Source organism: Cetorhinus maximus, chromosome 9, assembly GCF_964194155.1.
Source record: "Cetorhinus maximus chromosome 9, sCetMax3.hap1.1, whole genome shotgun sequence".
NCBI lineage: Eukaryota > Metazoa > Chordata > Chondrichthyes > Lamniformes > Cetorhinidae > Cetorhinus > Cetorhinus maximus.
The window spans coordinates 26,158,412-26,183,433 of record NC_135887.1 but is presented as its reverse complement, the minus strand read 5'-3'; the positions used below and the strand labels follow the sequence as shown (position 1 = coordinate 26,183,433).

The following is a 25,022-nucleotide window of genomic DNA, read 5'->3' as shown; positions in this document are numbered from 1 at the left end:
AACTGAAGCGGGGGGAGGTTGGGTGTCTCTGGGATTTGGACGTTGAAGGGAGGGGGTGGAGGTTGGGGGATGGGTGTCCCGGGGATTTGGAGGTTGAAGGGGGGGGGGGGGGGGGTGGAGGTTGGGGGATGAGTGTCCCGGGGATTTGGAGGTTGAAGGGGGGGGGGGGGGGGGGGGTGGAGGTTGGGGGATGAGTGTCCCGGGGATTTGGAGGTTGAGGGGGGGGGGGGGGGGTGGAGATTGGGGGATGAGTGTCCCGGGGATTTGGAGGTTGGGGGATGGGTGTCCCGGGGATTTGGAGGTTGAAGGGGGGGGGGGGGTGGAGATTGGGGGATGGGTGTCCCGGGGATTTGGAGGTTGGGGGATGGGTGTCCCGGGGATTTGGAGGTTGAAGGGGGGGGGGGGGGGGCGTGGAGGTTGGGGGATGGGTGTCCCGGGGATTTGGAGGTTGGGGGATGGGTGTCCCGGGGATTTGGAGGTTGAAGGGGGGGGGGGGGGGGCGTGGAGGTTGGGGGATGGGTGTCCCGGGGATTTGGAGGTTGGGGGATGGGTGTCCCGGGGATTTGGAGGTTGAGGGGGGGGGGGGGGGGGTGGAGATTGGGGGATGGGTGTCCCGGGGATTTGGAGGTTGGGGGATGGGTGTCCCGGGGATTTGGAGGTTGGGGGATGGGTGTCCCGGGGATTTGGAGGTTGAAGGGGGGGTGGAGGTTGGGAGATGAGTGTCACGGGGATTTGGAGGTTGAAGGGGGGGGGGGGGGGTGGAGGTTGGAGGATGAGTGTCCCGGGGATTTGGAGGTTGAGGGGGGGTGGTGGAGGTTGGGGGATGGATGTCCCGGGGATTTGGAGGTTGGTTGTCCTGGGGATTTGGAGGTTGAAGGGGGGGGGTGGAGGTTGGGGCATGGGTGTCCCGGGGATTTGGAGGTTGAAGGGAGGGGGGTGGAGTCCGGGGACTGAGGGGTTGCGGGGGTGGGGTGGGGTGGTGTACGGGATTGAATCTCACTCACTGTGAAACTCGGACATGTCCAGAGAGGGGGAGGAACCACTAGCGGAGGCCCGGAGACTGAGTTTCAGGGTTTGACTTGTTGACTCATCCCAGAGTGAGTGAGAAGTGCTTTGAGCTGGAGGTCCAGGGTCAGAAACTGGCCAACACTCGGCCTCTCTGCTGGTCACAGCAAATCAAACCAGCGTCACTGAGTTCTGGGGGGGAGAGCGGGGGTATTTTAATCGCTTTAATCAATTATTGTTTTCTAATTGTGTTTCTGATATTGATTGTGTAATTTCTAAACTTTATCCCGCGATATGAACCAGTTTGAAGTCCCAATTTCGCTCTTTAATCGAGCACATTCGGTAAATCCGACCCAGTTTGTACTCAGCGCCCCGCTCCCCCAGATCCGCTCATACCAAACCCGGGAGCCTTTGAACTCCTGGAGCCCTGTACAGTTTTAATTACAAACACACTCAGCAAACGAACACCTTTAGAATTGTTAAAACTATGAAACCCTCAGCACTGTAACGAAGACAATCAATAGTGATCCCACTAAAAGGATTTACTCACTCCATCGGCACAGTTTCAGGTGAATGGCGGTGTCTCTGATTCGGATTCAGTCCCAGTGAGATTTATGTGGTCACATCTCTCACTTTAAAGACAGAAATTAATCTGTAAATCAGACATAATGCCCGGTGAATTGAAAACAAACTATGCGCGTTGCCGCTGCATTAAATGGAACAAGATAAAGTATTGCAAAGTAAGATTGTACTTGACAATCCGCCTGGAAGTTTGCAGAGATCAGACTGTGGAACGGGTAAGAAGTTGGTTCCTTAAACTAAACACGGGATAAAGTTGGTGATTTCCCGCGTTTTCTGTTATTAAATCACTTATTAAATGCAGTATTTTAGCATGAGATGCAACTTGCCAGTAATGTTACTTTTGTGTTTTTTGCAGGGAATTGTAAAGATTGCCTATTTTGTATGGTCCTATTGGAGGCGGGTGGGGGAATTCATGCACAATGTCAGCCTGTGTCCCTGTGAAAGGCACAGGATTCTATCTGTAAATTCAATGGAACCAAAGTCGGTCTTGTACAGACTCCCACCCAAATATTTTTTTAAAAAAAAACAAATTTTAAAAAGCCAAAATACAATTCACATAACGTTGCAATACAAAAAAAAACAGTATTTTTATAAATTCTTTTCGCATTAAAATGAATGTATTTATTGCATGTAATTGTACTGTGTTTATATTTTAAATCAGTCTGTATAAAGTGCTTCAGTGGGATAGTGTTTCTATTATTGTATTTTTGTAAATGAGCAAACAAAAAAATTTTCACCGTGAAACTTGTTTCTATAAAACACCAAATAGCAATTAAAAGGTTACAGACATGACCTTTTCACCTCCGTTTTATTGGACTGGTAGTTACAGGAATACTAGTTACTGTTAAACATTGTAACTATCTTCTACATGGCAATGTCTCGACATGACAGGGAGGAGAGCTGCCATCAGCAGGTTGCAGCACTGGACAAAGTCTATTAGCTGCCAAACTAACCGGTGAGATACTACAGATCGACATAACATGCTAAAGAATTTATACTCACACACACACACACACACACCTGCTAAATTAACTTGAACTCTTCCACTGCACTAAAACCAAAAGCTTCCTCTATTCTATAAAGGCCACTCAACACTAAATAAAACCAAATCCAGGTACCTGGTTACCCAAAACCCAAATCTAACTAGTTAAGACTATTTAAAAAAAACACAATGAAAAACAAATTCTGAAATGTTTAAAATAAACCAATTTTTGAAATCTCTTTGCTCCACAAAAGGAGTTGAATCCCCAGCATCAATGCAGACTTTCCCAGCTAAAATATCACTGAGCCCTGGGTGTTTAAGTTCACAAAGTTGAGTAGCTGCCCCAGCTACTTGATAGCTTGGCAGGGACGAGGGATTAGGAGGCAACAGGTATCTCAATCATTGGCCCTGCAGTGTAACTGAACCCCGCTCTGGCCCTCCTCTAACTGGTATTTTGCAAGGCAGAATTATCTCTGACTCCCCCCAAATGCCAAAGGTCTTGGGCATTGAGCAGCATGTGAAAGGGCAGCTTGTATGCTACCAGCTCACGTAGGAGCTGCTCATATGACACTCTCTGCCTTGTGTCTGACTCACCAGATTATAGTGCAAACACATTGGGGAGATAGTAAACCTCACTTCAATAAAATAGCCCTCCATTTTAATCTGGTAATTCTACAATCTCCATCATGCAAAGACCTAGTGCACTAAGAACACACTATCAACCTGACGATAGGTTGGTGCCAGAAATCCTTTTATACAAGGCCAATTAAAGGCCAGCTTTATCTGCAATAACTTGGCTGTGACCCTTAACATGACCTTTAAAAGTTGCCTTGGTTTAGGCTAACCTTACACTGAGGCCTTTTCTCAAGGCCATGCGAGACTCATTTTATTGTAAATTATTTAAACTTTTCTTTGTGCGAAATTCCTCCTGCCAAAAAAATGACATCACAGAACCAGCAGCGAATCAAACCATCAAAGCCTGCACCCCTCTCTCCCCTCCCCTTCACCTCTGATGTGACAAAGATTCAGGGTGGAGGTGGGTTTACAGACATGTGCCAAGCAAAGCAGAGTGGATCATTCCATCTCTGTCACAAAACAATCCACACGCTAATCAAAGAACTCCACCAGGGAAGGAGTCCTTTCCTTCCACAGGTTAAAGGAGCTCCCTCTCACTAACCTGCATCTGGATGTTCACCCGTCGTTTCACTCTATTAACCCACCATGACTAGCTTGCTCCTAAAAAGACCCATCAAGATGTTTCATCTCAAGACCTGCCTCTTCAGCTGACTTGTTTTTTTTCTTGGTAACCAATCACAATCTTCTACTGCATTTTGATTCTCGTCATTTCTTAATGTTAGCTTTGTAATGGAGAGGTGGGTTGCCATGGTCGAGCTCTGGGCTCTCGACGATGCTCACTGGAATCCAGAGGATGAGAGTTTATCCTGGCTCTCTCTCTTCATCCCACCTTGGCCCATTTCAGAAACACAGGGATAGCTCTAACAGGCACATTGCGAGTCAAAGCCTTCACTCTCATATTCCGGTCATCTGTCAGCAACACAACATCACGGCGCAGGCGAATGGGCTCATCTGGAGGAAGAAAAGAAAGGATCGTAGGGTCAGCTATCCATGCTGGATACACACCCAGAAATACAGCCTGTCTAACAGGGGCAAAACAGAAAAAACTCAAGTCTGTCCACAAAGTGTATTGTACAGTGTCTATACGGTGCACTGTCTCAGTGTTGTCCTGTACAGAGTCTATACGGTGCACAATCTCATTGTTGTCCTGTACAGTGTCTATACAGTGCACAGTCTCAGTGTTGCCCTGTACAGTGTCTATACGGTGCAGTCTCAGTGTTGTCCTGTACAGTGTCTATATGGTGCACAGTGTTGTCCTGTACAGTGTCTATACAGTGCACAGTGTTGTCCTGTAGTGTCTATACAGTGCACTGTCTCAGTGTTGTCCTGTACACTGTCTATATGGTGCACTGTGTTGTCCTGTATAGTGTCTATACGGTGCACTGTGTTGTCCTGTACAGTGTCTATACAGTGCACTGTGTTGTCCTGTACAGTGTCTATACGGTGCAGTGTTGTCCTGTACAGTGTCTATACAGTGCACTGTGTTGTCCTGTATAGTGTCTATACGGTGCACTGTGTTGTCCTGTACAGTGTCTATACAGTGCACTGTGTTGTCCTGTACAGTGTCTATACAGTGCACTGTGTTGTCCTGTACAGTGTCTATACAGTGCACTGTGTTGTCCTGTACAGTGTATATACAGTGCACTGTGTTGTCCTGTACAGTGTCTATCTGATGCACTTAGTGTTGTCCTGTAGTGTCTGTACAGTGCACTCTCAGTGCTGTCCTGTAGAGTGTCTATATGGTGCACTCTCAATATTGTCCTGTACAGTGTCTATACGGTGCACTGTGTTGTCCTGTACAGTGTATATACAGTGCACTGTGTTGTCCTGAACAGTGTCTAAACGGTGCACCATCTCAGTGTTGTCCTGTACAGTGTGCTGGGCACTGTCTCCATGGTACATTGTGTTTTGAGATGTGTTTCAATCACCTTCAGGCTTAACTGAAACTATATTGTGAAGGAATGTATCACTGTAGAACACATTCTGTCCCTTTACTGGATCAAATTGGGTGTGATATAAGGTAGTGCAGCACTCCCTCAGTATAAGGTTGTTTGTAGTGAGGTTTTTGTGTACCAATGGAATTTTCTTCCATTTGGTGTCTGGGTCCTGCACCTGCTCAATGAAGGGCTGTTCAAGCAACAATAACTGCACACTATGTATCTGGACATCAACTTCAGAAACTTCTCTCCTACTGCACCAGAGTGTTTCCACACACACTGTCTTTTAAATTTTGCACCAGCCAGAGCAGATGAAAAAAATCAATGGCTAAAAGCAAGAACAAAACTTACAAGTGAACAGGGCACTTAGTAGAGCACATACCTTTGCCACGCTGTGCTAACTCAACATTATTACAATTATGTAGCTCTTCCTTGAGGCTTTTCCCTGCCTGGTTGATGCTCTCTAACTACAATGCTGAAAAAAGTAAATCTTTTTATTAAAAGCTTCCATTTCACTGAGGAGGCTTCATGCCAATCCAATAACCTGCTTTGAAAACTCTGCTCATGGTATGACAGCTGTGACAAATTGCACCATAGCTGCTGAGACAATCTACATCATTCTAAAACAATTGACAATATTCTAAATCAAACACACACATTCTAAAAAACAAGTCAATTCGCCCAACAGATTCTCGTCTTCATCAAAAATGAAACAGTTCTTCCTCGGGCCATACCCTATCTGTTTACCAATTTTTGTTGAAATCTGTCCATTGGTTTTTGAGATATTATGTTTATATACAAATAGGCTAATAGGGGCAAAGGTAACTATCACCCTTATGTTAGCTCCTGATCTTTCTCAGACTAAGGTCAGCCAGGTGTCAATTCAAACTCTGAAGCTCAGAGTCATACAGACTCAAAACGTTTACTCTGTTTCTCTCACCACAGACACTGCCAGGCCAGCTGAGTTTTTTCAGCATTTACTGTTTTATGTCAAGTCAAGCTTGCTGAATTACACTCTGTAATTACTGAGATGGTTCCGATGCAACACACTAGTGTACCAGTGTACGAAAATATACTAGTGCAACACACTGCAACTTTGCCAATGTGACACTATACATTAAGTTTTTGATCTTAAACAGGTGGCTTGAAGACAAGGAGTTGACTGGATGAGAAGAGGGGATGAGTGTCACTTTCATCCCAGTGAGTGATTGAAATGAGGAATGTGATTGGTTCACCTTTACATATTGTCAGTTATAGAACACCTTGCTGTTTATGGGAAGAAAATATCTTGTTATTTCAGGAAAAACAATCAAAATTAGACAAGTGTGATTTTTATAAACAATAAGAAATTGTGCACAAGTTCTGACAGCTCCATTTCTAATCTCTGCCCTATCCTGTTTGGCTACACAGGCACATAGTTGGGGAACAATTAACATAGTGATATATGATTCAGGGTTCCTTTTGGATAAGATAGCTCTTTTTGTAACCTTCAGTAGCTATAACTACATAGAGGCACAGATTCAAAATTGTCTTACAGTATGCAAAAAAAAAAATTTTATCAAGCTGAGAACTAATTTCTGCAATTGTATATTGTTTCCCTAAATGAGTCTGGGCGGTGTCACACAGATAATTTTATTTAGCTCTGAAGAAGTCATACAGACTCAAAACATTAACTCTGTTTCTCTCTCCACAGATGCTGCCAGACCTGCTGAGTTTTTCCAGCATTTTTTGTTTTTATTTCAAATTTCCAGCATCCGTAGTATTTTGCTTTCAATTTTATTTTGCTGACAGCCTGATGCAAAGGCCCAGTATATTCAGCTTAGTTAACAACTTCGCAAAACTGATAAATGAAAGAAAAGAACAGATGTGCAATTCTACAGTGCCTTTCAGAAACTCAGAGCATCCCAGGACACTTAACAGACAATGAAGTGCTTTTGAAATGTAGTCACTGTTGTAATGTAGGAAATGCGGCAGCCAATTTCTGCACAAATAGCAATGTGATAATGACCAGATCATTTTGGTTGAGGAATAAATCTTGGCCCAGGATGTGGAGGACTTTCCTGCTCTGCTTTGAATAGTGGTTGTGGGATCATCTTTTACATGCACTTGACAAGACAGACGTTTCATCTGAAAGACAGGATCTCCCTCAGTACTGCGCTGGCAATGTCAGACCTGGAATATGTGCTCAAAACCTAACCCAAAATCTTCTGAGTCAGAGGTGAGGAGGGTGCTATTGCTGAGCTAGAGTTGATAGCAGGCATTTGTTGCACTCCTCCCCTTCCTTCTCTATTGTTTAACCAATGTTTGCAGAATAAGAGAGCCTGACTAAAGAACTGAGCATTGAAACGCTTGTTCCCAGTCTACCGTTCTGCAATACTGAAGGTGTACAAGCTCAATCACCGTTCAAGGTAAAGGGACAGACTGTCATTTACAACTTGACACGAGTTCTCTCCTTACACAATCACAGTGGCTGATGGGAGTCAACAAATCATTGCCATGCCCAAAAACAAACAAACTGTGCCTGTAACCCAAATGAGAGCAGCCTGGAAATGCATCTTTAAACTAGAGACACCTCAGGTACCTTTGTGCACTGGCATGAAGTCCTTGGCCTTGTCCTTACAGTAATGAAGGCAGCATGAGAGAATCAAGTCATCATTGTTACCCTGTTGGCGAGAAGTAAAAACAGATCAGGACTCAGCAGTTTCACACAAAGTAAGCAGCAATTAAAAGGCCCATTGAGCACTTTCAATCCAGGGCCCATGTCTATTTATTCCATCACAAATTCTCTCCCTCCTTTTAAAGGGCATTAACTTCCCTTCCAATAGACCACATGTGCATCAGCGAGATGCAATGAATGGGGCCAGAGTGGCTGTATTTGTGACAAAAGTTTCATAATTCAGAACAATCAAGCCAAGCTCCCCTCAATGAACTAGTTAGTGAATTATTTGAAAGTATTACCCTCAAATTCTTCCCTATGTTAAGGTGTTGGTGTCCATCAGGACACAACTCTAGGGATCTCAGATGTTTTCTTTTTCAACAAAATGAACCTGCATTTATAAAGCACCTTCAATGTAAAATGGCCTAAGAAATTTCACAGAAGTGTAAAGGAAAACAGGCGTCGAGCCAAAGGTGGAGAGATTGGGAAGAGTTACCAAAAACTTGGTCCAAGAGGTGGGCTTGAATGAGTAACTTAAAGGAGGAAGAGATGGAGAGGTGGGTGGGTTTAAGGAAGAAATTCCAGAGTGTGACCCAAATAATGGAAGGCAAGGCCACCAATGGTAGGGTGTAGGGGGAAAAGGACACAAGAGGCAAGAATTTGTGGGAGTGATTGTTCATTGGAGGGGACTGTATGGCTATAGAGACAGGAAGCAGTAAAGCATTAAACAACTTAAAGATGAGAATGATCATTTTAAATTTCAAGCATCGAAGCCCAGGGGCCAATGTGGAGAAGTCCATGAAGACTAGGGCGAGTGGGACTTTGTGCCAGACAGGCTACAAGCATCAGAGTTTTGAACAAGCTGGAGTTGATGAACAGTGGAAATTGGGAATAAAACTACCAAGTTGGTGCTAGGCTGTCCCAAGTGGGATCCAGATGCCTCCCACACAGAGGCTTTCATTCAGAATGGTATTGGCAAGGTCCTGGAGCTGTGAAAACAGTCTCAGGCTGGATTTTAATAAGCTGACTCCGTCATGGACATTTCAGCTCACTTCCTGAAATCAGGCTCTCCCTGATGGACAGGCACATCAGGTTCAAACAAACATTATCAATCCACAAATTGCATTAAAACACAGACAAATCCCATCTCTCACCGTGGGACAGCATCATCAGGTATTTGACCATTCCTGTTCACACAGAGCTTCTAGAAGAGATCTCTAGGTAGAGATCAGGAAGGGAAAACTTTAGATGATTTGTTCCCTTCCTTAACCAAGGCCAATGGGAGGAAACTATAGAAGGAACTTAGCTCACTACTTATAGGTGATGGTGCAGGACATTGGCACAGGGATGGGTACAGGCACTGGTGTCAGGGCAGGGCACAGGTACAGGTGTTGGTGCAGGCATACAGCATTGGTGTGAAAACTGTACATGTGTAAATACTGCCCATTTGTGAAGTGAAGCAGATGTTGATATGCCTTGGTGTGACGTACTGAGAGAGCAGCAGTGCAGCCTTACACCTGATCTCCACACTACTGAAGAACCTCACAGCTGTTACTTGAAGAGAATGGAGCACAGTCCAGCTATTGTCCACATGGAGGGAAACATCAGAGGCAGAGCCATCCCTGGGATTGATATTGCCCACCTCCAGGTCTGAGCAAGTTGCCACTTGATGCTTTCTAATGAACTAGAAACGGTCAGGGAAAAGGATATGTTAGAGGGAAAATCTTACCTTAAAAGAGGAGATTGAAGTTTTATAAGGAATTAAGGTTACACCTACTATAAATCCTCAATGACATCATATACCAACAGTTCTTAGCAGGAAGAGAGGTCACGACAGCTCACATGGCTTCAATATGTGACTACAAGAGTTCCGAGCAGAGCAATAAGAAACTGTGGTGATTAAGCAGAGGAGGAGGGAATAATGTAATGATGGGAATGATGTAATAACCAACATTTAGCAGCATCTGACTCAGGGTCCAGGTTTAATGCAGAAAGCTATGTCTGGTGACCGACAGGAGAAGTTATTTCATTGCTGTAAATTTTGCATTTCTCAGTCAATTTTCCTACACTGGTTCCTGTGAAAAGAGCCTGCGATGAGTCACACTCTTGCCTGCAGCTGGCAGTGGGTGGTCTGCAAACCTTTCTTTGGCAGCTGTGCCTTTTCTCTTTGCCCCTGAGACTTGCAGGAATTTCTGAAACTTTTTCATATTGGCTGGGCTCCACAGCAAGGACTGCTACCTGATCAGCTGTTGTGCTGCTCTCACTACACTCGCAAAGCTGCCATATAAACTGGACACAGCCCAAGGACATCCTTCTCCACTGGACAATGCTCAGACCATCATCTTCATTAACTTGTGGCAAAAGACATCCAAGTTCCAATTCTTAAGTGATGACTGTGAATCACCAGAGCAGAAATACACTCTGGACTTTGTCCCACTGAAAAGCCCCAATAGCCAAGATCTTCCTTGTTAAAGAGGAGACTAGGATTATTTCTACATTGGATGTACTCTAACTCACTAACTATAGAATCTTACAGCAAAGGAGGCGGCCATACAGCCCATCATGCCAGTCTCAGTTCTGTGAAAGAGCTATCCAATTTAGTCCCACAGTCCAGGTTTTTTTTTTACCTATAATGCTAAAAATTGGTTATTTTCAAGTACATGTCCAATTGTCTTTTGAAAATTCCTATGGAATCTGATTCTACCACCTTTTCAGGTAAAGTGGTCCAGGATCAGAACAATCCTCTGTATGAAGAAATTTCTCAATTCCCCTCTAGCTTCTTTCTCATTTATTTTAACTTTATGACGTCTGGTTACCAGTCCACCTGTCAAAGGAGACAGTTTCTCCCTTCTTTCTTTATCAAAGCTTCTCATAATCTTGAACATTTTATTTTAGGTTTCCTCTTAACCTTCTCTGCTCTAAGGAAAGCAATCCCACCTTCTCCAATCTCTCTACATAACTCAGGTCCCTCATCCCTGGTACCATCCTGGTGAACCTCCTTCATAACCTCTGCAAGGCCCCGGTATCCTTCTAAAGTGCTGTCCCAGAACTGGACACAGTCCTCCAGCTGAGGCCTAACCAGCGATTCATGAAGGCTTAGCATGACTTTCTCGCTCTTCATTCGAAACCAAGTATCCTATATACCTAATAACTGCCTGATCAACATACGCTAGCACCTTTAAGGATTTGTCAATATGCACGCCCATGAAGATATTACCATTTAGATTATATTGCTTCTCCATGTTGTTTCTCCCAAAGAGCATAGCTTCACATCTAACATATGTCTGCCCGTTTCACCAGTCTGTGTCCTTCGTGAAGTCTGCTAATATCCTGCTTTTTATTTTGTTGTGAAGTTTTGAAACTGTACTTCCTATACCCAAGTCCCAGAAGAGGAAAAGAGAGTGAGTGCTCTTTCAATATAGACAAGTATGGGGTGGTACATTTTGTTAGCAAGACTAAGGAAGCCACATTATTCCTTGGATAACAAGAGTCAAAATGGGGTAGAGGAGCAAAGGGATCTAGGGGTACAGATGCACAGATCAGCAAAGATAGTTGTGAAGGTTAATAAGATCATTAGAAAAAAGAAAGTGCTGGGGTTCATTTCGAGAGGGATTGAAATGAAAAAGCAGCAAGTTATGTTAAAGTTGTACAGAAAACTTCTGTACTGTGGACACTTTTGCCTGAATATTATTAAGACGATATAAAGACATTGGAAAAGGTGCAAAAACGATTCACAAGGGTGACACCAGAATGAAGAGGTTATAACCATCAGGAAAAATTGAACAGGCTGTGGCACTTTTCCTTGGAAAACATAAGGCTGAGGGAGTGGCCTGAGGTGCGATCTGGGGTGCAAAGCCTGAAGCTGAATGCAGTTACTCCGATGGGGCCTGACCGAGGCTCTGCGCACCTGAAGTACCACTTCCTCCTCTTTGTACTTCAGCCCCCTTGAAATAAAGGCCAACTTTCCATTGGCTTTTTTGATCATCTTCAGTAGGTTTTAGTAATTTATGCACCTGGACACCCAAATCCCTTTCCTTTTCACTGTACCTACTTCTTTCACCATTAAGAAGAATTTTGATTTATCTTTTTGGAAGTAAAGAGGATAACCTCACGTTCCCCTGCATTGAACTCCATCTGTCAATTTTGCCCAGTTCATTTCATCTGCCTATGCTCCTTTGTAACTTCCTGTGCTTAGCTATACAACTTACTGTGCCTCCTAACTTAGTGTTATTGACAAACTTAATTATAAACTCCATTCTTCACTCGTCATTGATAAATGTGGTAAAAAAACTGAGGCCCCAGTACAAACCCCGAGGAACACCATTTCTCACATCCCATCAATCGGACTACATTTCTTTCACCCCTGTTCTCTGCCTCCTACCTCCCAACACACCAATGTCTAAGACTTTCCCAGCTTCCACTGAAGGGTGACCATGCCAGTACTTTTCTAGCTCCCACTGATTACATATCTGTAATATTTGACATTTTCCATATTGTCCAGTGATAGCAGTCCCCATCTCCATAATCTCCTCCAGTCCTACATTCTCCACCCCCCCCACTGAGGTTTCTGCCCTCCTCCAATTCTGGCCTCTTGCCTATCCCCAATTTCCTTTGCTTCACCACCAGCAGCCATGCCTTCAGCTGCCTAGGCTTTAAGTTCTAGGATCACCTCCCTAAACCTCTGTGCCTCACTGCCTCATTAAAGATTCTCCTTAAAATCTACCTCTTTGACTAAGCTTTTAGCCACCTATCCTAATATCTCATGTGGTTCTGTATCAAGTTTTGTTTGTTAATGTGCCTATGAGGTGCCTTGTGATGTTAAAGATCCAATGTAAATCCAAGTGTTTTTTGATAATAAAATAATGTGCTTACTTTGCTCAGAATCTAGGACTGGTCTCTCAATATGTTTAAAGGTAGAAGGGAAGGTGGAGAGTGGTTAAAGACAATATCAGACACTATACATAATGATGATTCCCAACAGTCTTAAATGTATAGAACTGTATCAATGAGCATGGCTTCACCTCATGGGGTCTTAATCTTCCTCAACAAAGGTTTTATATATATATATGAACAACTCTGAAAACCATTTATCAATTTGCTTTGCTTGCGCATTTATGATGGGTATGGCTTAAATATGTGACTGACACCAGGTCAGGGGATCGCTTGGAGCTGAATGAAATGGGAATGATGGCTGGTACTGATGAGAGCCAGGGTACATTTCAGTGTTTCCTTTTATGTCTCTCTCCGTTAGCCTGCAGCGTTGCCGGGATGGCGCTGTGCAACGTCGCCGGGATGGCGCTGCACAACGTCACAAAACTCACAGGCAGGATAAGTACAGATAAATGCTTCAGCAGCCAGCAGTCCAATCAAAACACAGCATGGTACTAAAGCCCACATTTTGCAGATTAAGGCAGTGTGGGTCTACAGCTATTTTAGAAATCATCCATATTAGATTTTGGACCTTTCTGTGGGTGTTGTTCTTGTTTCATCTGTACAGAATTTCAAAATGTTTTTGAGGTTGGAGCTTGAAAAGTGAGTAGAGTTTTTCCAAGAATTTCCTGCCCTCTAAATGTGCCTATGCTATTGTTAATGACTATACGATGCTACAGTGTGTACATAAAATCTTTATTTGAGTTCTGTTTATGGCAGTAGCTTATATACCTCCAGTGAGATAGATTCAGAACAAATGGTCAATAAACACCTTGCGGGTCCACAGAATTTACGTGGTAGTGAAAATTGCCAGAGGCAACACGGCTGGTATACCTCCACACTGTGGTGACCAGACTCAAAACTGAGAACATTGCCCAGTAACAGAGGAGCCCATTTAACATGTCACAGCATGTACCTTGCAATGCCCTTCACATTGACTAGCCAATCTTGTACTGTCAATAGACGAGTGATATGAAGAGCTTATCATGTATGTTACAACTATCTTCTTGTTAATTGGTGCTAGTGACTGCTGATGGTGGCAAATGGTATTTAACTTGTTTCTTGGTCCAAGTGGTAGCAGCAACCCCTGTCCTATTGACCTACTTCATTCCAAGTCTTGAGCACATATTCCAGACTGAGACTACGGTTCAGTACTGTGGCAGTGCTGCACTACTGGAAGCATAGCCTTTAGGTGAGATTTTAACCATCATAATGAATTACTTTGAAGTGCAGTCAACTGTGGCATCTTATTGTACTGTAACCAAGCTTGTGGACAGTACCAAGTTGGAGAGGACACAAAAAGGCTGAGAAGGGATATAGGCAAGTTAAGTGAATTGGCAAGAACATGACAGATGGAACATCATGCGGAGAAGTGTGAAGTTATTCACTTTGGAAGGAAAAAATAGAAAAGCAAAATACTTTTTAAATGGTTCAAGCAGAAATGAAGAGCAGTGAGATCTCCCAGTGTCCCATACACCACATTCTTCACTCCACCAAGAACAATTTTTAAAATTAAGTCTAAGCAGAGAATGCTGGAAAATACTCAGTAGGCCTGCGGAAAAGAGTTCAAATTTCAGGCCGACCACCTTTTTTTTGGACCTGAAATGTTAATTCTGTTTTTCTCTCTCTACAGATGCTGCCAGACCTGCTGAGATTTTCCAGCATTTTCTGTTTTCATTTCAGGATTTACAGCATCTGTGGTATTTCGCTTTTGTTTTAACTTTTCTTTATTGACAATTCCAAGTTTTCCTATTTACAATCAAGTGGTTTGCTGAGCACTCCCTCCAAGGCAGGTATATCCTTCCTTAGGTAGGAAGACCAAAACTGTACATCAATACTCCAGGTGCAGTCTCACCAAAGTTCTATTTAATTGCAGCAAGACTTCTTTACTCTTATACTCCAATCCCTTTCTAACAAAAGCTAACATACATTTGCCTTCCCAATTGTTTGCTGTACCTGCATGTTAACTTCCTGTGATTTGTGTGCAATGACACCCATGTCCCTCTGAATATCAACATTATCCAGTCTCTGACCATTTAAAAAGTATTTTGCTTTTCTATGTTTTCCTTCCAAAGTGAATAACTTCACACTTCTCCACATGATGTTCCATCTGTCATGTTCTTGCCAATTCACTTAACTTGCCTATGTCCTTTCTCAGCCTTTTTGTGTCCTCTCCAACTTGGTACTGTCCACAAACTTGGTTACAGTACAATAAGACGTCACAGTTGACTGCACTTCAAAGTAATTCATTATTCATTATTATCTGTGAAGTGCATTGAGATGTTTAGGAAATGTGATGAGGTGTAAGATGATTGCCAATCTGTTTTATCTGGTCTGTTTGCTGCGAGGAGCAATGGATTGAAAGATAGTGGACATTTTCTGGGTATTCGGAAGAAAAGTAGGTAAGTCAAATTCTGCAAGAGGAGTAATGATTTTGGTCAACTTCGCAATCTTGTAGGCTGGTGTCTTTCTGCTCTAAGGCAATGGCAGTTGAATTGCAGCATTTAAAATTCTGTAGTAGAGATTACAATAAATACTGTAAGCAACAAATTTAAAACTAACTTAATAGTTTAAAGGAGTTGAATTCCTTTTACAAAGAGTCTGGAAGTAAAATACAACCAATCTGGGACACAAGAAGCTAGGCCAAGGGGTGTTATTCTAAAACATTCTGCTGCAGCTCCTGGGAACCTCCCCTTGTGCTCGAGTTAGATAGTGCACTGCTCTGAGTGGCACTGCAGTACATGGAACAGGAAGGACCCCACATACTGTTAACTGGTCTCAGCTGAGGTTGCTACAGTTCAGTTCAGCAGCACTAAGCTAGGGAGTGGAAAGCAGAAGTCATTCACCATTCCTGCTTCTGATCATTGCTGAGAGATTCCTGTGTGAAATATGAGAGAGAGAGAGAGAGAGAGAGAGTGTGAGAGAGAGAGAAGATGCGAATTGGAGTCTGTTGTCTGGAATATCCTCACATAGCTTGCTGTCAGATTGGTGAAAGTGCTGGAGGGTGACCAGCTCTCCTGAAGCCCAGCATAATCGGTGCTTTTTTGATGGGGAGGAGGAGAGAAATTTTGACTTTCGGGTGGTCAAGTTCAGTAAGACTGAGTGGTACTGTGTTTCATCTCTTGGCTCTCACTCTTGCAAATTTCAGTTGACCCTGAGCTCTCACAGCCTTTTGGGGAAGAGTGTTCCAGACTTCCACTACTCTTTATGTGAAGGAGTGTTTGTTGATTTCATCCCTGAATGACCTGATTCTAATTTTAAGATTGTGCCTCTTGGTCTGGAGTCCTCCATCAGAAGAAATAGTTCCTCTACTACCTAACTGTGAATGTGTATATTGTTTCAAGGAATGACATCTGAAGGTGGTCTGTGGGTAACTACGTGTCAGGAATGACTTTCCTCGAAGAATGAAGTTGGGACAACTGCTTTTCAAAACCTCTCTGAAGCTGGTGTTACAAGAACCTGTTCATGCCTGATACAGGCTGGGACATAGCTGCCTAACAGGAATAAGCAATTTATCAAAACCCTAGCACAGCGACCTCCCAAATCTTGACAAACAGAAATTATTCAAGTTTACAAAAAAACACACAAAATTTTTCTTTTTAAAAAGGTAATTTATCTTATGTCTGGAGGGCAACATTTCTGGACCAGACTGTTCCAGACTTGATCATGCAGGCTCTGAGGGCATCAGAAAATATATAAAACTTCATGATGGAGCTAGTGCCAATAAGGCAGCTGTCTGAAGCTTTCAACAAAAGGCAGCTGTCTAGATATGAGCAAAGGCTTCAGATTTAATGAACTATTGAGGAGCTTACCCACCTCACCACTTTTCGTGTAACCAAAAATTGGCAATATTTAACATCAGAGACCTGATATGAAGCATGATGGACTAATTCACACCTGAAGCAACATGGAAAGGCTGCACTGGGAACTGTCAAACCCACCCAACTTCCATTTCAAGCTCAATTGAGTGGTACTAGATGGTCACGGTGACCAGATTTGCCTGGCTTTAGATATGCTAGCAATCAATGTATTAACAAATGTTTGTTGGAGATAACCAGACAGGTAACAATTGATCGAAAAGCAGAATACTGTGGATGCTGGAAATTTGAAAAAAAGCAGAAAATGCTGGAAATACTCAGCAGACCAGGCAGCATCCGTGGAGAGAGAGAGAAAGAGAGATAACAGGCAGAATCGTCCGGTCCCGTTGGTGACGGGTGTCATGGCGGGTGTGAGCGGACAATATGGCGAGAAGGCCAAAAAGCGGTTTTATGCCATCGTGAAACCAGTTTGCGATTGTCCGCTCCACTCGTCAATGGTGGGCTGCGTTTCCTGCCACCGCACGTCAGGAACCTAATTTCAATACTTTATAGGCCCTAGACCGGAATCATCACCCCCACACTGGACCATCTGGGCACAGCGGCGTGACTATACATGAGCGACGTGCACCTGGTGACCTGCACTTTGCTTGGGATTTCGAGGTTTGTTTTCCTACCTTGCTTCAGGCAGTTCATGTGGTCATCAGCGCCAGGCTTCGCAGACAGCGCCACATAACTTTTAGTGGGGCTCAAAGGCAGGTGTCTACCTACTAGCCCTGCCGTAAGGTGGCTTTTCAACGGCTGAAGGGCTAGGGCTTGCTTGGGGAAGGGAGGAGAGGTAGCCTCAGGCAAGGGAAGAGGCTGTAGGGCGAGGGCTGTGCTGGGGGAGGGGGGTATCCCAGGGTGTGTCTGGGGAGCACATGTTGATCTGTACAAGTGGCCTCAAGATGGTGAAGGCTGAGGAGGCAGTCTCCAGAGGAGATGAGGCCAGATGACGATGTGACAGTGTGTGAGAGTGAGAGCGGTAATGTCCCTTGAGCTGGCAGTGAGTGAGATGCCAGTGAATGTGTGATGGGCTTGAGTGAGAGTTTAGAGTGATGAGATGGTTGCCTTACCCTGGCATCATGGATGAGATCATTCTGCCAACCTCTTCTGTGCAGTGTTGGCACTGACTACCACTGCCACCGCCTCCCAAGCTGGAGTGGTGAGATTGTTGGACTCCTAAAGCCAGAGCAGGGGTGGAGGACATCATGGCGGGCCTTCAAAAGACATTCCAGTGACGAGTCACTGAACTCTTTTTGGCTTTCACTGGAGCAGTCTACAGTGTGCGGTACAGTTTAGATATGGTACCTGGAGTGAGGAAGTGGTGAGGTAACGGTGTAGCAGAGGCCGCCCACCAGTGAGATGGGATGTTTCCTGTGGCTGCATAATGAGGCGGGAAGTGGACGATACGCTGCTAAAATCCGCCATTGCGGTCGGCGGGTAAAACATCGTTTTTCACGCCCGCTAATGCAAATCTGGGACGATTCCATCCGACATCTCAGGTCAATGATGTTTTATCAGAGTTGGGGAAAGTTAGAGATGTAATGGGTTTGGAGCAAGGGATGGGTGAGAGAAAGACAAAAGGAAGGTCTGTGATAGGGTGGAAGACAGGAGAGATTAAATGACAGAAAAGTTCATCCTCCAGGGCCAAAGGGAATGGAGATGGGGCAAGAAAGGAAACAAAGAAACAAAAGATGTGCCTAAACCAGGTGAGCTGCTGACTGAGTGAAAAATAAGAGGACAACATGCAAAGAAAAAGAACCAAAACAGAGGGACAGAAATTGTTGAACACACCGTTGAGTCTGGAAGGCTATATAGGTGCCTAATTGAAAGATGAGGTGCTGTTCCTCAAGCATACATTGAGTTTCACTGGAACAATGCAGGAGGCCAAGGAGAGAGATGTCAGTGTGAGAGTGAGGTGGAGAATTAAAACGACAAGCCACTTGAAGCTTGGGATCATGCTTGTGGACTGAATGTAGGTGTTCCTTAAAGCAGTCACCCAATTTGCGTTTGGTCTCCCGGATGGAGAAGGAACCATATTGTGAGCAGCAAATAAAAGTTTGCTAAATTGAAAGAAGTACATGTAAATCGCTGTTTCACCTGGAAGGAGTGCTTGGGGCCTTGGACAATGAGGAGAGAGGAGGTAAAAGGGCAAGTGTTACGTCTCCTTTGTTTGCATGGAAAGGTGCCAGAGGAAGGGAATAGTGTGTTGGGGGTAACTATTGTTCATCTTCTGATTCCAACAGAGTAGTTTGCTAGGCCACATTAGAGGGCATGAAGAGTCAACTGGATTCATGCAGAGGCTAGACCGGGTAGGGGTAACAGGTTCCCTTCCCTGGGAGCATTAGTGACCCAGTTTGGTCTTTATAATAAATCAGTAGCCTGCTCAAAAATGACCATACCTACTGAATTCAGTTTTACACTTGCTCTGGTGGGACTTGAACTCATGATCTCTGGATTGGTAGTCCAGGATTCCATCAGGCAAACAAGGCAGTAATTTTGTGCACTGCAACATATGGTAATAAGGTGAATGGCTTGCTAATCCGTTTGGTAGTGTTAACTGAAGGAGCAATGTTGCTCAGGAGACTGGGAAACCTCCTCATTTTCCTTTGAATAATGTGATAGGGTCTTTAATATCCACCTGTACCATCAGAAGAGGCAGATGGCTTGACATCACACCCAAAGGACAGCACCTCAATTCCTTCAATGCTGCACTGATGTGATAGTTTATCTTACTTGCTCCAGTCCTTGGGAGGGGCTTGAACCTACAATTGAGTGGCACAAGATTGCTGGGAGAGAAGGTAAGGGAGGGCTGTGTGATACTTCCATTACTGCGGTTACCTGCTGCCCGGTCGTATCCTCGCTCCGAAACGCAATTGACTCCAGCTCGTTACCTCTGCTGGTTAGAGCCCGCAGACATGAGTCACGGGATTCAAACTTTTGTTCCAGGAAGTCAATGGCTTTCTTGGCTCTCTCCTGCACCAATTTGGCATGGTTTCCACTGTGGTAGTCTGCGTCCTGGCCTTTAGCCAGACCATCCAGTTCATTAATCACTGAAACATTAAACAGCACAGATAGTCTGTCAATTCCACATCCAGTATTTGAAAAAGCAGGAAATTATCCAAAATTTCATTATATTAACACTTCCAGTTTGAGACTGCACAGACAGAGAAATCATCCTAAAATATATGTCTAACCAACCAACACAAGTGAAGTGACTGCAGATGTGCGCCACCCAGTGAAGTGGCTCTGCTCACTTCATCCAAAAACAGAGCTTCAGATTGCACCCACAGGCACGGCAGCAAGAGGTTGCCAAGGTATTTAAGATCTTGCTCACCCCGGCTGCTTAACTCTTTGACAGAATGAATTACCATAACCAGTACACTTCTATACCCACTAAGGTTCAACAAACACAAAGGCTAAAAATACACAGAACACCAGTGATTCAGCGCCTGAAAGAAAAAACAGGTTGATGGGTGAGGATCCATCAGAACAATGAGTGGTCTCACTTGAAACGTTAACCTGTCCTCCTCTTTCAGGTACTGAATAACCTGCTGTGCATTTCTAGCACTTCCTGTTTTTACTAGAGGTTTCTATTTATTTTTGTTGGTGACAATACCCAGAGGGATCAGCAGCAGCTAGATTATTCAGGTACCCGGCTTGTTACTTTCAGGACTAAGATCAGTCAAGAATGAGTGACTGAGATTTTGGCAGTTCAATTCTGTCAATCCACAAGCGCAAAAATCTCTCAGTTACTAGCATTGATCTCCTCAGTTCGGTCATTGCCATGTTACAATGATGAAAAGTATGTAGCAAAGTTGGTCCAAAAAGTTGAGAGAAAAATGGGAATCCTCTAAAAGTACTTGGTGCTACAACTCGTGGCAAAGAGTAATTCACTGATTGTTTGTTCCTTCGCTACTCTTGAACTCTCTGTGGCCTGACGTCATCAAGAGTAATAGAATGGATGAAGACTGTTTGGTCTGTGCCAGAAATCATCTTCTACAGCTCTGAAATACTGACATAATGTCGGTCATCCACTAGATCAAACCTGAACCAGAGTCCCAAGAGTTTATCGCACTACAGCCTGACCTCCCTCTTTATACCAGAAATACAAAAAGAAAAATGCACAGGTACAAGGAGTGGAGCTTCACACATTCCCTCTCCTGCCTGTGATACTTCATCCACTCAGCACTGCCACCTGGAATTTAGACCACTGTCTGCAGAAACTGAAATGCAAACTGAACAACACTTATCAAGTGATAGTTTTTCTCAGCTTGCAAAGATTAGGTTACAAGAATTTACTGGGCTTTCTCCTGGCACTTGCTAATTCTACAAATTTCTGGGCTGCTAGCAACTGCTGGTCAGTTTCAAGGAGACATTTATACTCAGATGGTTATACCCCTGTCAGCAACCTATTATATGCCCCAACACATAATGGGCCACTAAAAAAATGACCGCATCAAAAGTTTTCAGTCAGTATAGGCAGAGAGGGCTGGATAGTGCAATGAGTTGGATAGACACTGGGGAGAATTTTGTCAACAGCATGCTGTTCCTGACAGCGTAACCAGAAATGTGCACCACTTCCACTCTCTTCCTTTTTCCTATTTCACCCGCTATTAGAAATGTTGGCGGTGTGCACAGGAGGCACATGTTATTGTGTGATGGAGGAAGCTTTTCTATGGTGAAACCTACTGTCAATGACAATGACAATGCTGCAGCTATGGGTGGGCTATAAAATGGCCTCCTGGTCAGACAGGTGATCTGCAACATGCCCAAAGCTTTCCTGCCCAACTCCATTTCCATTAACATAAGACTTCTGAGCACAAAGGTGTTTGTCAAAATTAAACTTCATTTGTAAATATTTCACATTATATTGGTTTCATTTTATTCATGTGTGCATCATTGTTATTTGTTGAGACAAGCTTAGACAGAGAGCTAAATATACTGGCACACTGATGGTTACAGGGGAGTTGGGGACATTTCTTTTATTGTGGAAGAAACAATGTTGTGATTTTGTGTTCACTCTTTAATGAATGTACATGTTAATGTCCAGTGTCATATTTGCCACTCAGTGGAACATGGCTGAACTTGCAGGCTCAGCAGGTCCTCCCTTCTGTACATTGTAAAGGACATTGTCCAAAAGCACTCAGTAGCGATAATAGAAACGTTGTAGGTGAACTCAAAGCCCCGTAAGCCAGTCAGCCAACACCCTGAGATGGACACACATTTGGACAGTACTGTCACCACCCTTTAGGCCTTTCATTTTCTTAACTTGATTGACTGAACCCCACCATCCCCACCCCCACCACACGCAAGACCTGAAGCCCTTTCCATTTCAGTCCTCTATAGCCCAGACCCCATCCTCTGACTTCCCCTGGATCCCTGTTCCACTCATCCATGTCCCCAATCCCACTCCACATCTGCCCCCCAAAACTCGCTCACCACTGAATCACCCTTGCCAGTCCTGAGCCTCCATGCAAGCTGCCATTCTCCTGCTCCCCTCCCTTATGCTGTAGAATTAAACAAGGAAAACCGCTGACCTTATACACAGACCTTATGCACATAACCTTTAAGCAAATGTGAACAGGCACAACAAGGTTCTCGTTTGCCACTGACTTTACCTTGAAGGCAAAATGTAATTAAAAATGTTTAATGCTATTGAGTATTCATGGCTTGCAAATTACAAGAATGAAGCCACCACAGGTCAGCGTAAGGTTCAACATGCTGCGAACACGCTGCTGACTTTATCTCTGCACCTCAATCTGCTGATAGGAAATTGAGATTTCACATCCCGCCTAATTAAGTCACCCTGCGCGCCATGTTTCCAGGTCTTGCGGGCTCCATATAATGCCCCCCCACTGTCCTTTCACTTCATGGTTCAAACCTAATCCAGAGTGAAAGACAGTGCCTGCGCAGTCCCTGGTAGGCATGGGCCCAGATCACAAAACTCCAGTTCAATTGCTGGATTTGGTTTTGAACCTAAACTGCCAACCTTACTCAACCAGGCCAGAAGTTAGCTAGGTACTGGTGGAAAAAGGAAAATGTCAATCTGTGAGGTTTGGAACAAGTTGTTGGGACAGTGTTGAGGAAGCTTTACTCTACATCTAACTCCATGCTGCACATTCCCTGGGAGTGTTTGATGGGGACAGTGTAGAGGGAGCTTTACTCTGTATCTAACCCCATGCTGAACCTGTCCTGGGAGTGTTTGGTGGGGACAGTGTAGAGGGAGCTTTACTCTGTATCTAACCCCATTCTGAACCTGTCCTGGGAGTGTATGATGGGGACAGTGTGGAGGGAGCTTTACTCTGTATCTAACACCGTGCTGTACCTGCCCTGGGAATATTTAATGGGACAGTGTGGTGAAACTGTACTCCATATCTAACCCATGCTATGCCTACCATATGAGTATTTGGTGGGGGAGTGCAGAAGAAGCTTTATTCTATATCTAACCCGTGCTATACTTGCTTTGTGAATGTTTGATGGGCAGTGTAGAGAGAGCTTTAACTTTGTATCTAACCCTTGCTTTACATCAACTTCTGATTAAGCAACTCCTTGAATTATAAAATTCTCAAAAGTCCCTTTATGACCTCACCCATCCCATCTCTGTAACCTCCTCCAGTGCTACAATCCTCGAAGATTTCTGCATTCTGCCAATTCTGTCCTTTTGCACATCCACGATTATCACTCTACTATTGGTGATTGTGCCTTCAAATGCCAAGGCTCCAAGCTCAGAAATTCCTTTCCTGAGCCTCTCTTTTCTCCTTTAAGGTGCTGCTTAAAACCTACCTATTTGGCAAAGCTTTTGGTCACCTGTCCTAATACCTCCTTATGTGTCTCGGTGTCGAATTTTGTTTGATAATAATTCTGTGAAGTACCTTTGGAAGTTTTACTGTGTTGTTCAAATACAAGTTGTTGTTGTTGTTTACCTGACAGGGGAATGTTGGGTGCCGACACTGGGTACCAGAAATGTAACATTTTCCCTTCCGCAGCACTGACATTCCTCACTTGATTGAAATAATTCAATTTAGCCATCCTCAGTACACAACATACTCCACAATGTGGCAGTGACTCTTAGAGCGCTGGTGTATGTTCAAGATGGCAACAAACTGGTTGAAGCCAAGGTCAATCCACTTCTCAAGGGAAATCCAAAATAGATCAATTTAGCTTTCCAGATCCTATGATATCATATAATTTGAGTATTAATCTCTGATGTATGTGGGAAGGGGGGACGAAATTTAAACAACCATCCCATCAATTTGATTTGGCTTTGCACTTAAAGGCTTAAGTTAAGTGAGCACATGGGGCAGACTGGCTCCTGCTATGGTGCCCTGATTGAATCCATTTAGCCGCCTGCAGTTATAGTTTTCTTGTTACTAATTTGAAACAGGTGAACAATTTGTTAAAAGTATGATCTAAAGATTTAGGGCAAGGGCAGTACTTTAGAAAAATGGCAGATTGTTCTCAGGGAATTAGACTGGCCTTTGTCAATGTCAGATTATATCTGAATCAAACTAGAACACTGAGCAGGTATACTATTACACTTTGAAACATTCATTATAGGTTTAAATGCAGCACCTTCAGATTGCTTGCACCCGGATACATTTAATGGCGGCATGACACTTTTACATCTGACCAAGGTTCTGACAAAAAATTAAGATTTTGATTTCACTTTCTGCAGTACCCCTCACCACTGAATAATCAGCATAAAATGTGCATCACTCTTGGCTTGTATTTTACTCCAAAAGAACAACATACTGGTTCTTTGAGAGCTGTTCCCAAAATCATTCCGAAAGAAAGAGCTATTATAACAATAATTGGGAGAAAAGACAAAACTGGAAAATCAACCCACAAAAGGATTGAGTGCTTCTCTGGGCAGGTTGGTGACAAGAGTAAATACTGAAATGTGCTCTTTAAAGGAGGAGGGGAGTGTTTTTACAAAGGTTACTACACAAAATAAAAGCTTATGGTGTAGGGGTAACCTATTAGCATGGATAAAAGATTGGTTAGCTAACAGGAAGCAGAGAGTAGGGATAAATGGGTTATTTTTGGAATGACAAGCTGTTACTAGTGGAGTGCCACAGGGATCAGTGCTGGGGCCTCAACTATTTACACTTTACATCAATGACTTGGATGAAGGGACTGAATATATGGTTGTTAAATTTGCTGATGACATAAAGATGGCAGGAAAGAAAAAAGCAAAATACTGCGGATGCTGGAAATCTGAAACAAAAACAGAAAATGCTGGAAATCTCAGCCGGTCTGACAGCATCTGTGGAGAGAAAAACAGAGTTGACGTTTCGAGTTTGTATGACCCTTCTTCAGAGCTAAAGAGAAGTAGAAATGTGATAAAATTTGGCAGGGGATGATGGACCAGGTGAAGCTGTATAAAAGGGCAGCGACAGGTGGGGGCTAAGGAGAGATTGACAAAGATCTTATGG

The 25,022-nt window shown here is 43.8% G+C and overlaps 2 protein-coding genes across 2 annotated transcripts in view; one reads left to right on the top strand and one right to left on the bottom strand.

The window, feature by feature from the left end:
- poldip2 (polymerase (DNA-directed), delta interacting protein 2) overlaps positions 1 to 25,022 on the top strand; it is a 508,944-nt gene that overhangs the window by 292,451 nt on the left and 191,471 nt on the right. The gene's annotated exons all lie outside the window — the stretch shown is intronic.
- Positions 2,379 to 25,022, bottom strand: part of smg6 (SMG6 nonsense mediated mRNA decay factor) — a 418,703-nt gene continuing 396,059 nt past the window's right edge. The window contains 3 exon segments of the mRNA XM_078548325.1: positions 2,379 to 4,156; positions 7,724 to 7,805; positions 19,426 to 19,637. Coding sequence (XP_078404451.1) covers positions 4,026 to 4,156; positions 7,724 to 7,805; positions 19,426 to 19,637 — 425 coding nt within the window. The 3' untranslated portion in view covers positions 2,379 to 4,025.